The sequence below is a fragment of the Pipistrellus hanaki genome, assembly GCF_964339955.1.
Source record: "Pipistrellus hanaki genome assembly, chromosome: 3".
NCBI lineage: Eukaryota > Metazoa > Chordata > Mammalia > Chiroptera > Vespertilionidae > Pipistrellus > Pipistrellus hanaki.
The window spans coordinates 80616323-80632042 of record NC_140505.1 but is presented as its reverse complement, the minus strand read 5'-3'; the positions used below and the strand labels follow the sequence as shown (position 1 = coordinate 80632042).

The window sequence follows — 15720 nt, the reverse complement described above, 5'->3', positions numbered from 1 at the left end:
TTTGCTATCTTTGATGTAAGCATTCTACTATATATATATTTATATAAAAGGGTTATATATGTGATTTTTCTGTAAATTCTGCTATAATTAAATTGTGTATATTTGGAATAGAGTAGAAGAGACATTCTTTCTCATGGTAAGGTTATACATTACTGATTCTATCCACTGAAATTAGCTGCAATATTTTTGTTTTGTTTAGAAGATAAAATCAATGATTTTAAACTTCATTTTAAAAATTTCAGAGTGTTATGCCACAATATTTATAATGGCAATACATTAATTTAGGGTATGTTGTAAGAGAAGACTGCTTAAAATAACAAACACTAGGTAGCATCTATAATAATAAAAGGGTAATATGCTAAATAGACCAGATGACCTTCAGACAAAGCCGGGGCTGCAAGGGTGCCAGAGGGAAGCTGTTGCCAGCAGCCAAGGAGGAAGAAAGAGGAAGGCCTACTCTTATATGAATTTTGTGCATCAGGCCTCTAGTTCATAGAGGATACGTGATAACTAGAACAGTGTTAGTAGTGTTAACTTTTGTTGTTACTTTATTTTGTTCAAAAAGATCAAGTGCACAGTGTTCCTATAGCACAAATGGGGAATTACCAGGAATATCTCAAGCAAATACCTTCTCCACTAAGAGAACTTGATCCTGATCAGCCTCGAAGGTTACATACATTTGGCAACCCTTTTAAGCTGGATAAAAAGGTAAATTTGAAATATTTCATTATATAATTTGTTTATGCTAGGTACTGTGAATTTAAAGTAAGCTAAAGCTATTTTCCTGATAGAGTTCCTAATAAATGTAAACATAATTAAATAGAGTTGTTTTTATGGAAATTGGAATTAGTTGTGCCATTTAAAAACTGAATATAAATCCAAAGAAATTATGTATTTTATTATAGGGTATGATGATTGATGAAGCAGACGAATTTGTGGCTGGACCTCAAAATAAACATAAACGACCTGGAGAACCAAATATGCAAGGGATCCCTAAAAGACGTCGCTGTATGTCTCCACTGCTAAGAGGCAGACAACAGAATCCAGTTGTAAACAATCATATTGGAGGAAAAGGACCACCTATACCTATGACTCAAGCACAGCCAGATCTTATTAAACCCCTTCCTCTTCATAAAAGTAAGAGCTTAAAACAATATCAATAGCAAAAACATTATATTGCTGCTTTTTGGTTCTTCAAAGAAGAGATTTTAAAATAGATTATATCGGGAGAAAAAACCTGATAAAGTCTAAGAACTTCTAGAGAAGTTAATGTTTATTCTAAATTGGCATGTAATTAATTTTGTGATTCTTTTTAATTAATGAACATTTTATATTTTCATTATGCTTTACAGTGATGCCTCACACAACGAACTTAATTCGTTCCAGGAGCAAGCTTGTTATGCGAAAAGTTCGTTATGTGAAACGCGTTTTCCCATAACAATACATGTTAAAAAAAATAATTCGTTCTGTAGCAAAAAATATGCTAAGATGACATATTTTTATTTAGATACATCTAAAAACATAATTTTTTTTAAAAAAAACACACATTTTTTTAATTTTAAGACAGACTAAGTAGAGTCTACCGAATCTTGCACATCTTCATCCATTTTCTGCTTTTTGGCCGATGGTTTCATGAAAAACCTGTCCAAAGTTCGCTGTGCGAGGCGTTTGTTATGCGAAGCACCACTGTATTATTATTTAAAATCTAAAACAGTGGTTGCCAACTGGTGGTCTGTGAGTTCCGAAAGGTTGGTGATCACTAATCTAAAATATTGATTGCAAATTTTAAGTATTTTAAAATAATAGTTTTAAAGGGGTATTATCAATATCCATAGAAAGATGGTTTTCAATTTCAGTTTAATGCAGGCAATTATTAAATACCTGTGCTATTTAGGTATAGCAGTGATCAAGATAGTGATTTCTGTTTTCACTTATAATGCATGAGGAAAGAAAGTCATTGGACATTTCATTAGAAGTGTGGTGAAAGGAAAGTCAAGTATGTTGTGGACATATTTGGCCTGAGAACTTAATTTGGTGTATAGGCTTAAGGCACTTTACTAGGGAGTTGTTTAAACCAACACTTGAAGGGTGAATGGAATTAGTTAACTAAAGCTGTGCATTTGCCTGTGCTAGAGGAGTAGTCTAAGAGGAGTATTCAGTAGTCCTAATGGATTTGGCTCAGTGGATGGAGCGTTGGCCTACAGACTGAAGGGTCCTGGGTTTGATTCCAGTTGCGAGCACATCCCCAGTAGGGGGTGTGCAGGAAGCAGCTGATCAATGGTCTTTTTGGTAACCCAATCATTGTTTAATAGCATGCAATTCAGCTTCTAAGTGCTTGAATTTTTTTTATTGTTTTTATTGTACTTTATTTCTAATTCTAGAAGTCCAGCGCACAAAATTGCATGGCCCCACACACCTGTGCGCCTCGCTGTGCTGGCAGCCTGCCCATCCACTCCAGTCTTTGGTCATTAGGGCCGTGGGTTTTTTATATATAGAGATTATGCCACTGTGGTCTGAGAAGATGATTGATATGATTTCAATCCTCTTGAATTTGGAGATACTTTTTTGTGACCCAATATGTGGTCTTTGTAAATGTCCCATGTGCACTTGAGAAGAACGTATATTCCGTGGCATTTGGTGTGAAACGTTCTGAAGATGTCAATTAAGTCCATCTGATCTAATGAGTCATTTAGGATTGATGTTTCTTTGCTGATTTTTTTGTTTAGATGGTGCCCCCAAACTGTCCTCTTCTGCAGGCCTGGTCGTCCCCAACTGCCCTCCTCTGATGGCCTGGTCACCCCTAACTGCCTTTTTTTCAGCCCTGGTCACCCCCAACTATCGTCCCCTGCTGGCCATCTTGTATCCACATGGGGGCAGCCAACTTTGATTACATGGGGACAGCCTTGTGGGTTGGATGTCAGTGGGGTTTTAGAGTCCCCTACTATGATTGTATTATTGTTGATCTCTCCTGTGATTTCTTCCAGAAATGTTTTAACGTATTTGGGTGCTCCTGCATTTGGTGCATTTATGTGTATCAGGATTATATCCTCTTGTTGTTTTGGTTCTGTTAATATTATGAAGTGGCCTTCCTTATCTCTTCTTAAGGCCTTCACTTTGAGGTCTATTTTGTCAGATACAAGTATTGCTACTCCAGCTTTCTTTTCATTTCTATTTGCCTGGAAGATATATTTCCATACCTTCACTTTCAGTTTGTGTGAGTCCCTTGTTCTGAGATGGGTCTCTTGTAGACAGCACATATGTGGGTCATGTTTTCTTATCCATTCAGCCACTTGATATCTTTTGATTTGGAACATTTAGTCTATTTATGTTTAAAGATATTATTGACTAGAGGCCCGGTGCACAAAATTCCTGCACGGAGGTGTATGTCCCTCAACCCATCCTGCATCCTCTCCAATCTGGGATCCCTCTTACAATCCAGGACTGCTGGCTCCCAACTGCTCATCTGCCTACCTGATTGCCCCTAACCACTTCTGCCAGCCAGCCTAACTGACGCCTAACTGCTCCCCTGTCGGCCCAACTGCCCCCAACTGCCCTCCCCTGCAGGTCTGGTTCCCCCAATTGCCCTCCCATGCAGGCCTGATCACCCCTAACTGCCCTCCTCTGCCAGCCCAGTACCCCCCAACTGCCCTTCCTTGCAGGCCTAATTGCCCCTAACTGCCCTCTCCTGCCGGCCTGGTCACCCTAGCTGCCCTCTCTTGCAGTCCTGGTTGTCCCCTGCTGACCATCTTGTATCCACATGGGAGCAGCCAACTTTGATCAAATGGAGGCAGCCATCTTGTGTGTTGGAGTGATAGTCAATTTGCATATTACTCTTTTATTAGATAGGATATATATTTGTTTATAGTTTTCTGTGCTTTGAGTTCCTTCTTCCCTTTATATTTCTTCTTTTTATACCAGTCCCTTTAGAATTTCTTGCATTGCTGGATTGGTGTTGATAAACTCCCTTAGCTCTTTTTTAAATCTATGAACCTTCTTATTTCCCCTTCAGTTTTGAATGATAGCCTTGCAGGGTATAGTATTCTTGGATTTTGTCCCTTGCTTTGCATCACTTTGTAAACTTCCTTCTTTCCTTTCTGGCCTGATGTGTTTCTGTTGAGAAATCATTTGATAATCTAATGGGAGATCCCTTGTATGTAACTTTTGGTATCTTTCTTGCAGCCTTTAAGATTCTCTCTTTGTCCTGATCCTTTGCCATCGTAATTAGAATGTGTCTTGGTGTGGGTCTTTTTGGGTTCATCTTGTTTTGGACTCTGTGCTTTTGTGACTTTTTTCTTCCCCAAATCAGGGAAGTTTTAACATTATTTTTTCAAATAGGTTTTCTAATACTTGTTCCTCTTCTTGTCGTTCTGGCCCCCCTATTATTTGTATGTTGCTTTGTTTCATGTTATCCCAAAGCTCCCTTAGGCTCTCATCCTGTCTCTTAATTTTTTTCTCCAGTTGCAGTTCAGTTTGGGTATGTTTTGCTTCCCTGTCTTCTAATTGGCTAATTCAGTCCTCCACTTCTCCTAGTCTACTGTTGAAATTTTCCATAGTGTTTTTTATTGCAGCTTATCAGTCTTTATTTCTTCTTGATTCTTACATAATTTGTTGATTTTTTTTTTTTTTAATCTATCCGGCTTACGAACTGTATGACCCTTGTTCTGAATTTTTGACATATTGCATGCCTTCTTAGCTGCTTTTCTGGTGATGCCTCCTTTTCTTTCCTGTGGGGGTTTCTTTGTCTCCCCATTTCTGCTCTTTCGAAAGGATCTAGGTGTCCAGTCATGCACAGGCTGCTTCTCGGTAGCGGCTGTTTCTCAGTTGGCAGCAGCTTCTCTAATAGGTGTTTGTATGACTGTTTGCAGCTGTGGTGGCTCCTCTAAATGGGGGCGGGTTGCGGGACTGCTGTTTCTCAGAGAGGGGTAAGCTGCTCAGAGGTCATGGCGCCCTGGGCTAAAACATTGGGCTGGCCAGAGGGGAGCACTCTTTGAAACTCACAGGAGCCCATGCCTGGGGTGGCTGGAGTCTCGGTGACTATGCGACCTCAGCTGAGGCAGCAGGTACCTCTTTGGGTGTCTGTAGAGTCCCGGGTGGTGTCTGAGGCAGCCTGGTTGGAGGTGAGGCTGGGTTCCCCATCACAGCAGTTCTTCACTTCAAGAAGGCTCAGCCTCTGCAGTAAAGCCAGCTGCCCTGGAACTGTTTGCAGCAATAGTAGAGGCTGCCTGTTTAGGCGAGCCCGGTCTTCATACCCCAAAGATCCTGCTGGACCAAACTGTCCCTCAGACACACAGACACACACACACCCCAAACGTCCACACACTCCACTTTCGCTCCCTCACTTTCACACTCACTGCCACCATCTTCCTGCCTCTGTAATTGGGTCTGGAGCATTATTGACCCGTTGGTGGATAGAGTCTCCTCTCTGGGTGTCTGGTTATGTGACACGCTCTCTACCACATTGACCAAACAGGACAAAATGCCACTTGACAAGACACGACACAAAGGAAACAAAACACAAATGTACTCATGACACTGATAACCCCAATATAAATGCAAATGATATCAAAGAGAGAAAAAAAATGATGAGAGAAAAGAAAAAGGGGGGGAGAATATATATATGGATAAAACACCACCGAACAGATAAACCAAAAATACAAATACCAGACACCCAGAAAAGAGGGTGGGGGCAGAATCGGTAGAGGCCAAGCTTATATACAGAAAGGTAAGGTTAAGGAATTAGATCAAAATGGGGAGTACCTCAATTCAGTAGAGAGGAAGTAGAAAGAGGAAGAATGTATAAGAAGAAAGAGAAAGAAAAAGGGAAATTAATTTGAAAAATAGGATAAAATAAAAATGATGAAAAAATAATGTGAAAAGAAATAAAAAGTAAGCAGGTAAAAAAAAAAAGGAAAATAAAGAAAAAAGATAACAAAATAATAATAAAAATGAAAAAGTGGAGTGTGGCTCTTTTCTGCCAAGTTTTAATGCCCCTGGTTTATGATGCCACTCTTCTGAACTGTCTGCCACTTCTCAGTTTCCTGTTAGGTTGTTGAAGTTCCAAGTGGTCCACTGGTCCTCTGTTTGTGTCTATCTCCACAGCCTTGACTACCAGCAGGTGGAACCAATCTTTCCACTTAGCCTGTCTGACCACTGTCAATCTTAATCTCTCAAGCAGCTATTTCTGACAGGGCTATAGTTGGGGAGGTTGCTGGGACTGAAAGGTTGCTGATAGTGCTAATTCTTCTTGACTACAGACCACACTTTGTGTAGTAAGGAACTAGAATGATGTCCTGAGGGACATATAGGGGTGGAAGGAAATTGTGAACTAGGTACTGGAGACATCATGGCCACAGAGGTGTGCCTAGAGATCAATAAAGATAGTGATGAGGGGAGAGAGGATGAGCAAAGTGACACAGTTGAGCCTCAAAAGAGCAAGAATTTTAACAAGAGTACATGGAAAAAGGATCTTGAGGTGGTACTGAGAGTTGAAAGAATCAGTCCACACTCATGGAGAGTGTTTAAGAGAAAGTTTCTATTTCAGGTCTGAAAAGGAGAGCAGTTTCTTTGCAGGAGAGCTGGTTTCAATTAGAAATGAGTTCTATAAGACATTCAATAGAGTTTGCATTTTCTGGAATAGGATTTAGGAGGGAATCAGAAGTTAAAGGGATTTTTGTGGGGATGAGTACATTTTGTACAGTAAGTGAGGAAAGTGATGAATTCAACTGTTGTCTTAAAGGTTTAGTGAGCAATCAAGGAACTTAGAATTCAACTTACTATGGGGAGTAAGTGTAATAATCTAATGTAAATGGCAAGGTGGCAAGTTTTTAAATCTAGTTGTCTAATGAGCTGAAGGGCGCACTGGATTGTTCTGCATTACTCCAGTAGTGAAGACCAGATGGATGAGTATAAGAAAAGGGTGTACCGTAAAATGACCTGTTTGGTGGTATGTTCCCTGAAGACCATTGAACATGTTAAACTCCCTGTGTTTACTTAGTTCTCTAAGTGACAACTGATGTATAAGACAACTATATGTTGAAATGAGCTAGAGCTAGAAAAGATAAGCATGACAATCTTGATCATGTATATTTCCCTAAAACATTAAACCATACTTGTTCAATAAAATTGCCATAGAAAAACAGAGAAGTAAAAGTTGAAGTTGCTTTTATTTCCCCTCCCTCCCCCCCAAGGGCAAAAATTGTACAGATTTTATAAATATTATGAATGTTCCACATTGAATCCACCATATCTTTATCAAAGCTTAAGCATCACATCACATTATTTGTTAGTTTGCATCTGTGAAAATGATCAGTTGTAATTTGTTGCAATGATATTTCTTTGAGTTTTCTTTACCGTGTGCTTTGAAATTATTCCTCATAATTTCCCCTCCTCTCTTTGTTTTTAGTTTCAGAAGCCAGTAATGATTCAACAATAGATGATGTGGTTGAAAACCATGTTGCTGACCAACTTACATCAGATATTACACCAAATGCTATGGATACTGAATTTTCAGCATCATCTTCTCCAGCTAATTTACTGGAACGGTCAACGAATCATACAGAGACTCTTGGTCATGATCATTTAGGAACTAATGACCTCACTGTTGGTGGATTTTTAGAAAATCATGAGGAGCCAAGAGATAAAGTACAATGCCCTGAAGAAAATATACCAGCATCTTCACTCAACAAAGGAAAGAAATTGATGCATTGCAGAAGCCACGAAAAAGTCAACACTGAACTAAAAGCACAAATAATGAAAGAGATTAGAAAGCCAGGAAGAAGTATGTATACTTAGACACAAATCTCAGATTTTTGGTGTGTACTAAAAAAAAAAAAACAAACAAAAAAAAACCTAAAAGCTTATATGTGATTCTAGATCAATCTTGAATAGTATATGAGCTACTAGAGGTCTACTATATGGATTCCTGTGCTGGTGGGGTCCATCAGCCTAGCCTCTGCCCTCTTGCAACCCAGGACCCCTCAGGAGATGTTGGACTGCTGGTTCAGCTCTATCCCAATAGGCCAGGCCAAGGGACCCCACAAAAGATTTTATGCATACTAGAGACCTGGTGCACAAATCCGTTCATCAGGCCTCCAGTATGCATATAAGATCTTTAATTAATCTCTTGCTGCCCTTCCCATCTCCCCCTTCTGAGATTCATCATTCATCAGCTGTTCCATGTTTACAGGCCTGTATGCTGAGCATTTGCCCACTGGTGGTCAGTGTGCATCATAGCTACCAATCGAACGGCTGCTTAGGTTTATATATGTATATAGATATGTGGGATTTGACTCTTTGTTCAGCTGACAAAAACTGACAAATATCTGCTTGCTATATCCAAAGTACTATGATAAGTAGAAGGGACTGAGAACATAGGAAGAGAACTCAGATAAATTACATATAGTTCCTACCATGACAGAAACTCATAGTCTTAATATTCTCCTAGCTAGCAACTGAAATTTTAATGTAGCAGCAAACCCAAAAAGGTGTCAGGAATATTAAATGACTTTATATCTCTAAAGTTCTTGGCATAGTGCCTACCACTGTGTTTTAAGATTTAAATTATTGTGACCAGGGATGTGTTTAGGTTAAAAAAACAAAACAAAACAAAAAAAACTAGTTATGAAAGCTATCTATTATATGAAAACAAAAGAACTTTGTGGGATAAAGTATCAGTATCAACTGGCATTCTTTCAGAAGGTGTTGACAGATCACTTGTTATGATGGTCCAGAAATGGGTAAGACTCAGTCCTTGCCATTTAGGATCTTATACTCCTTAGCAGAGTTTTGTGTGGAAACTTGAAACTGAAATAGCCACTCTTAATCTGTTTTATTGTTTTTCCTCTTTTTATCCCAGTACCCAATCCCCTTTCCCCATGGTGGCTATAGTTTAGAATTTTCATTATAAGGGTGGATTTTTGTTAAGCCACTTGCATCTTACTTTTCAATGGCAACACCAAAAAACTATTAATTCACTCTTCTAAGATCTGGTACTTTAATGAGAACTTTTACTAAAAAAGCAGTGTTTGGCAAGTTAAAGCCTTCAATGAGCTGTGAAAATTTTATGTAGAATATCTTTTGTTTTGTCTTAGAATATCTTGTACACTGCAATAGAAAAATATTAAATATGAATGCAAATGAAAGCCACTTAATTTTTCTCTTTTCTTTTCTTTTAAGAATATGAAAGAATCTTCACTTTACTGAAGCATGTACAAGGCAGTTTACAAACGAGACTAATATTTTTACAAAATGTCATTAAAGAAGCATCAAGGTAAATAATCTATAGAACATTATAAGAAGTATTTTGACAGTATCTATTGTGCTATTCATGTTATAATTTAGTGAAAGAAGTTCACTTGAAAAACAGCCACACAAAAATTCTTTAGACTTGAATCTTTTCTTCTTACGAAGTACAGATACTTGCATAATTCTTCTTTCCTACTCTGTGGCTTTTGGTGTCTGTATATTTTAATAGCCTCTAATTTTTCTCCTTTGTATATTTGGACTACTATTAATATTAATCATTGATTAGTAATAACTTCAAAAGGCAATATTTTAATGCAGCTTATTTATATGGGGGAAAACTTGTAATTAAGGGGACAAGAATAGGACAAATGGGCCTTATTCTGATTGCTTCAGTAGCCCAGGATTATTATGAGCTTTAGTACAAGGAATGTGAATCAAGATTTTAAATGATAACGCCATAGTACAGTTAACTGTAAATCATAATTTTATAAATTTAGTGAATATAAAAATTTGTTTTATTTTTCCTTTAAGATTTTTAGTATTTTAAGAAAACAGTTTATCTTAATTGACCTTCCCAATATACCCATTTTTTAATTAGTCCCTCAGTTTCTTCCATGCTACACTCAAAGTTGGTTTTGGATTGAGCAATTAATTCTGTGTGTGCGTGTGTTTGTGTGTGAGAGAAAGAGAGAGGCTATGGCATAGGCTACTTTGAAGGTGCAAGATAAGGCGATAACTTCTCACATTATTTGATTTGAGTATTTAACCTATTCTGCTCTTTACATTGTATTCTGTCATCTTGGACATCATCTTGGATTTAGCTATATTCCTGGTGCCTGCACTTTTACTTCTGCCACCTTTTAGAATTTTCAACCAGTGTGCCTCAAGAAGTTAAAAACTTCTGCAATACCTGACTAGTCAGGGGCATTGACCTCTTTTCCCTTACATTGTCAAATTAAAAAATCACAACAGCCATCACAACAATAATCAGTTTAAATGAATGAAAATTATATCTATTTTTTGGTCAGATTGGCAAAAATGTGTTTTTTGGTGTGCTGCAGATTAATTATTTAGTTTATATGTGCCATGAGATGAAAAGGTTGAAAATTGCTGTTTTGGAGAGTTGTACAATTTTATAGTAGTTACAAGTAGAGAAGAAGTGAGTATAGTGTTTTGGGATATCTAAAAAGCATCAGCAGTATTATTGCTTAGGTATAATAGACAAATGCAGTTTCAGTGTACTGTATTACTGAAACAAAATTTTTAGTTGCAGTTTGAACTTGGACTGTTCATTATATTCTATACTAAAGATGTCTAATTATCCTTGATTTGCTAGCTTTCAAATTGTAACAGAACACTGAGGCTTTTAAGTGCTACTACCCAGCTTTCATTTCATCTAACATTTTGTGAAGGATTATATTCATACTTTGTTCACATTCCTTTTAACATTCAGCTTTCAAAGAACATAAGAAGCTATTGGAATCATTACTTTGGGAGTCCTAATTTTGCTGCAATATTAATCCTGTATATATTAGGTTTTACTTTTTTCTGTTTTATTGTAGAAGGAATAACCTCTTTCCCGTTGTACTTAGGCCTGGATTGTTTGTTTTTAGGAACAAATTATAATACAGTACTGATAAAAATAATTTTCTAATCTTCCAGGAGATTTTATATATCATAAAGTTAATTTTTAGTTTTATTTCACTGTGAAAAATCTGCCCAAGGCAGCTTCTCTGTTTTAAGAAAAACTTTATACTGATATATAACTTATTCGTTAAAAAGGAATTGAGAGTGCTGTTGTTGTTTTTTTTATAAACAGGTTTAAAAAACGAATGCTAATAGAACAACTGGAGAACTTCTTGGATGAAATTCATCGAAGAGCCAATCAGATCAACCATATTAATAGCAATTAAAAGAAAACAGAATGTGGCCACTTATTTCACTCTATCTTCTCCAAATACAAAGTAAATACAAGACTGTTGTGATTTTGCATTCATTTTTTTGACATGCATTGTTGGCTATTTGAAATTCTAAGAGCAAGTCTACAGAATCTTTCTCATCATTTTACAGTGACCTTTTCATTTTGGTTTATTTTTGTAATGTGAAAAGTATCACTCTAAAAAACATTTTTATTTAACAAACTAAAAATATTCCTTCAAATCTCTTGCTTGTCATTGACTCTTGCGTGTCAATTTCCCTCAGGTTCTATTTTCTTAAACCAACCTTTAAAATTGTCACCTCTGTTAAGGTTGAACTTTGCCAAAAAAAATAAATAAAAAAGAAGTTACTTTGTAATTTTTGGGGAAAAAAGCACATACATTAAAACTAGGTAATGTTTTTGTATATACAGTTATTTTGGATATATTATTGTAAGTTGTACAAATGTATTTTGAAGAATATTTAAGAAAAGCACTTTTGTTATTCCATCAATAAATGCTCTATTTTACTCTTGTGTGGTTTAGGAAATAATCACATTTAAAGAAATCATTTAAAACTATCTTAAGATAATGGAATTTTAAAAGCTTTGCTTTTTAGCATTGAAAAAATACACCACTTGAAGTTCATATTTGTTAAACGTAACTGTAATTACTTGGTACATAATCTGCATTGTCTTTTTTCTATATGTTCTTAGCTGTTTTGGGTCATGCCAAAGTACTTCCATTTCTGCCCAGAGAATGGAATCAACAATATCTATAGCAGATAGGCAGATACTTTAAAAGCTGTTTAAAAAGCAGATACCTTTGGACATTATTGGTTTCCTTAGTTCCCTTCAATGCCTTTTCCTTTCTCACTAGGATTGTGGATGGCTCAGAGTTGAAACTGTTAGGGAGTTGTAAGTTTGGGGCACATCACATACTCTGAAATATCTAGCTGTTAACAGCTTGATTCCATGCTTACTAAAGTCCCATAACAAATTGGGAGTTCAAGGGGGATCTCTTTGTTCTTCTCTGCTATTCTCACACATAAACTCTTAATTTTTTTTTTGAAGCTAAATGAAAAGGAAACATATTATGATGACTTGGCTCATTTTGCATTACCCCCGTTTACCTGGGACAAGGAAAAACAAACACTATTCATTGTCAACCTTCAGTAAAGTGGTCTCGTATCCTTACTGAGGAAACGACCATATGACCTGACTCAACATTCATATATCACTGCTGTGCCTTGTAGTGGTTTGGGGTAGTCAGTAGAAAAAGGAGGTTAAAATGTATTTAGATTAAGTGGGTGAAATAAATTTATAAAAAATTATAGTAAAATTAAAGTATTTTTAGGTTCATAACATTTGAAAATTACATACCCTTTTTACACTTTAGTAGAACAGTTTTTACATTTCAATGGTATAGGGTAATGAAATTGTAACTTTTTATGAAGAAAAGCATAGATGAAAGTGAAGAACATGTTTGAGATCTGTTAATTTTTTTAGTCTAGGGGATTTGAAACTCTCCCAATACTGAAGATAAACCTTGTCAAGAAAAAGAAGCATGTATAATGCTATATAGTATTTTCATATGCAATTCTTTAAACCTTTTTAACCTCTACTAACTTTAAGTAAAGCACGATGTCATTTAATAGATGGAATTGTTAGATAATTCTCTATGGTCACACTGGTAAATTCAGCAAGAGTTACACAAAATCCAGAATATATTGTCTGATCTTAAATTATATATATGTTTATATTCTGAGATTAATGGAAGGGATTACATACAAGTCATTCAGATAAAAGTTCATGCTTAAGAATACTTAAGAAAGGGATTCAGTTTATGCCAATGTTTAGTGTCCTTAAAAAATTTTTGATTTTCATTTCAAAGGTTGCTTATGAACTACTAATCCTTTAGACTCTTGATCTTTAATCTGTTGTTGGGGGGATGAATCCTAGAAAGAGTTGTAAAGCAGCACTTTGTTCAATCTCTTTTTATCAATCTCTGCCACAATACTCTACATGCTCATCCGAAAATCTAGTCACAAGGTTTGAAATCCATTGAAATTCAAGCTTAATACCCCACCTCTATCAAGTTTTCAGCATTTTATGAAATGGCTTATATTTTAATTAGTGAAATACTGTAGGATTCTTATAAGCAAAGAGGATGACTAGGCTGGACAAATTATATTTTTCAATAGTTAAATCTTGAGAGTAAGAGGTTTTCTTAATGGTCCCATTTGTCAATTGAGTAATTAATTGCCCTTATTAGTAAGATTGATCAACTTGGTATACTGAAGGCTAGAGTCATTTTTATCTCTTCAATACCCCTGTCACCAGAAGAGTGTCCATCCACTTGTGTGATGTGGGTAAGTATCTCCGAGAAAGAGAGGTAATTAATTCACAGGGACTATAGATGTGTGGCACATTATGTCACTGGTTTTGGATTAGCCTTATGTTTTCATTCTCTGTTTACTAAGGCAATTCTACAAACTCCTATCATCAAAATGGTGGTGTGTCCTTTACTACTTCGAAGATTTTATAGTCATTTTTATGCAGTTAAATTCCAAGAAAAAATTGTCATCAACTTTTATTGACTATCAGCTTTTGACATTGACTTTTCTGTTCGAATTTAGTCTCCTGTCTGTCTTTATTGAGGGAGTAGAAGCTGTCATCTTTCATTTTTGACATGTATCCTTTCTAAGAGAGGGCTCTCTGTTGCCTGTTCTGTGTGGTAACGTGACATTTTCATCTAATATGTATGGTGTTGGGATGATTACTAACAGGACATATCTGTTGATGGACCATTTCTCCCCAAATAGTCCCAAAATGATCATTTTCATTTTGTCACAAAATTGTTCCTTTGATTTCTAGCACAAGTTGCAGCAAATGATTCTCAGATAAAATGATGTTGACAATATTTCCTTAATTGTGTAAAGCCTATGCCTAATTTTCGTGATTCTAACTTTTGACTTTTCTTTCCATAAATAAAAATAATGCCTGATGTTTAGTTAAAGTAGATCCACTTTTGCTTGATTTTATTAGTCTTCTTCGATACTATTTCTTTTTAACACATTTACACTTGCCAACAACTCTTTACTGAGAATCTCTTTTCCTTCCTAGGCTCATAGATAATTGCCATAAGAGGAGGAGAAACATTAAGAGGAATAATTAGAATATTTTGTTCAGTGTTGGTGACACTTAAGGACTTCTGGGCTTGTTTTTATGTGCTGTACTATAATTATTTGCCTGTACTGTACCATTTAAAAAAATTAAGATAAGGTATAGGGATTAAAATTACAAAGGCAAACATTTGTTTTTTTCAGCAAACTTAAGAACAACAGAAAGACTAGAAATCTATTACAGGCATTTACTAGACCATTAGGGTTGCTGAGAGTCAGAGGACTTCTTGGATACTATAGTGGTCTGAAGGAACTGTCTTTTTACCCTGCAATGACAATGAACTGGGCAACAACTGGAAAAAGTCAAGACTTAACGTTTATTTTACTTTCATGATTTTACTACGTCTCCCCAGAAGTAGAAATCAGAATTTTTAAAAGGTACATCAACTACAAATGAGCTTGAGAGAGAATGGTGAAAAGCTACAGAGATTATTAGTTTCCTATTTAGTTATGAAATGTTCTCCTTTCTTGGGATGTACAGCACCATGGAAACTAGCTAGAGGGAATGCTTGTTAGGCTACTGTGGATAAATGAGCCCTTGTTGCTAGAGAGAGGCTGATAAGTAATTTATCTGAATTCTAACAAAAAACACTAATACTGTGTTGTGCTCTCAGGAAAAAGATGTATAGCCGATCTGCTTTAGAAAGTAGGAATCAGACCTTTTTGGTAACAATAGCACCGCAGGAAAGATAATAGAAGAACCCCATTAAAAGTGGACATCTGTAATACTTTCAATAATAAAGATAAAAACAGAAGAACCCCATTGCATTTTCTATTCATTTGAAGAAAGTTACTATTAAAATTGGATATGAAGTCCCTTGATTTTGAAGAAAAAGCATCCTAATTTTTCATTTTGATGAGGATGGGGGGAAATTGGGGAAATTAAAGAGAAAAGATAACTTTTTTTTTTTTTTTTCCAGAATGACTATTCCTTGTGGGGATAATGGTACAAATCTTTAAAATGAGTATCTCTTTTCCGGTTTTTTTTGTTTGTTTTTTTCAAAAACTGTTCTCTGTTAACATGTTTTTTAACTGCTGTACCACGCCTGCACTTGGGATTTTCGGGAGGAAACATAAGAAGTGTGAAGATTGAACTGGCTAAGTATAGATACAGGCAGCAGTGGGGCTATGTGGACAGCTCAGTTCCCCTTACAAACACACCTGTGGCTGCAGACTCCTTGGTGCCTTTCTCTGAAACCTCAATCTTGGCTTTGTGGATCACTTCAAAAACACTAAAGCCATCTTGGCCTAACCATAGAAGATAAAGATGTGAATTGCTTATTGTATTTTTTATGCGTTTGTTTTAGAGATTTGAGTACAATTTTTAAGCGTGCACTGTATTTAACAGTCTTATGCTGCTTACTGTATAGCTAGGGA

General features: G+C 36.2%; 1 protein-coding gene across 2 annotated transcripts in view; it reads left to right on the top strand.

The window, feature by feature from the left end:
• Window positions 1-15071, top strand: part of INTS6 (integrator complex subunit 6) — a 93617-nt gene extending 78546 nt beyond the window's left edge. For both annotated transcript variants that reach the window (XM_084879353.1, XM_084879354.1), the window contains 5 exons: window positions 566-708; window positions 906-1137; window positions 7403-7777; window positions 9175-9268; window positions 11063-15071. In XM_084879353.1, the coding sequence (XP_084735479.1) occupies window positions 566-708; window positions 906-1137; window positions 7403-7777; window positions 9175-9268; window positions 11063-11156 (938 nt within the window). In that variant the 3' untranslated portion in view covers window positions 11157-15071. The remainder of the gene's footprint in view (window positions 1-565; window positions 709-905; window positions 1138-7402; window positions 7778-9174; window positions 9269-11062) is intronic.
• The last annotated feature ends 649 nt before the right edge of the window (window positions 15072-15720 follow it).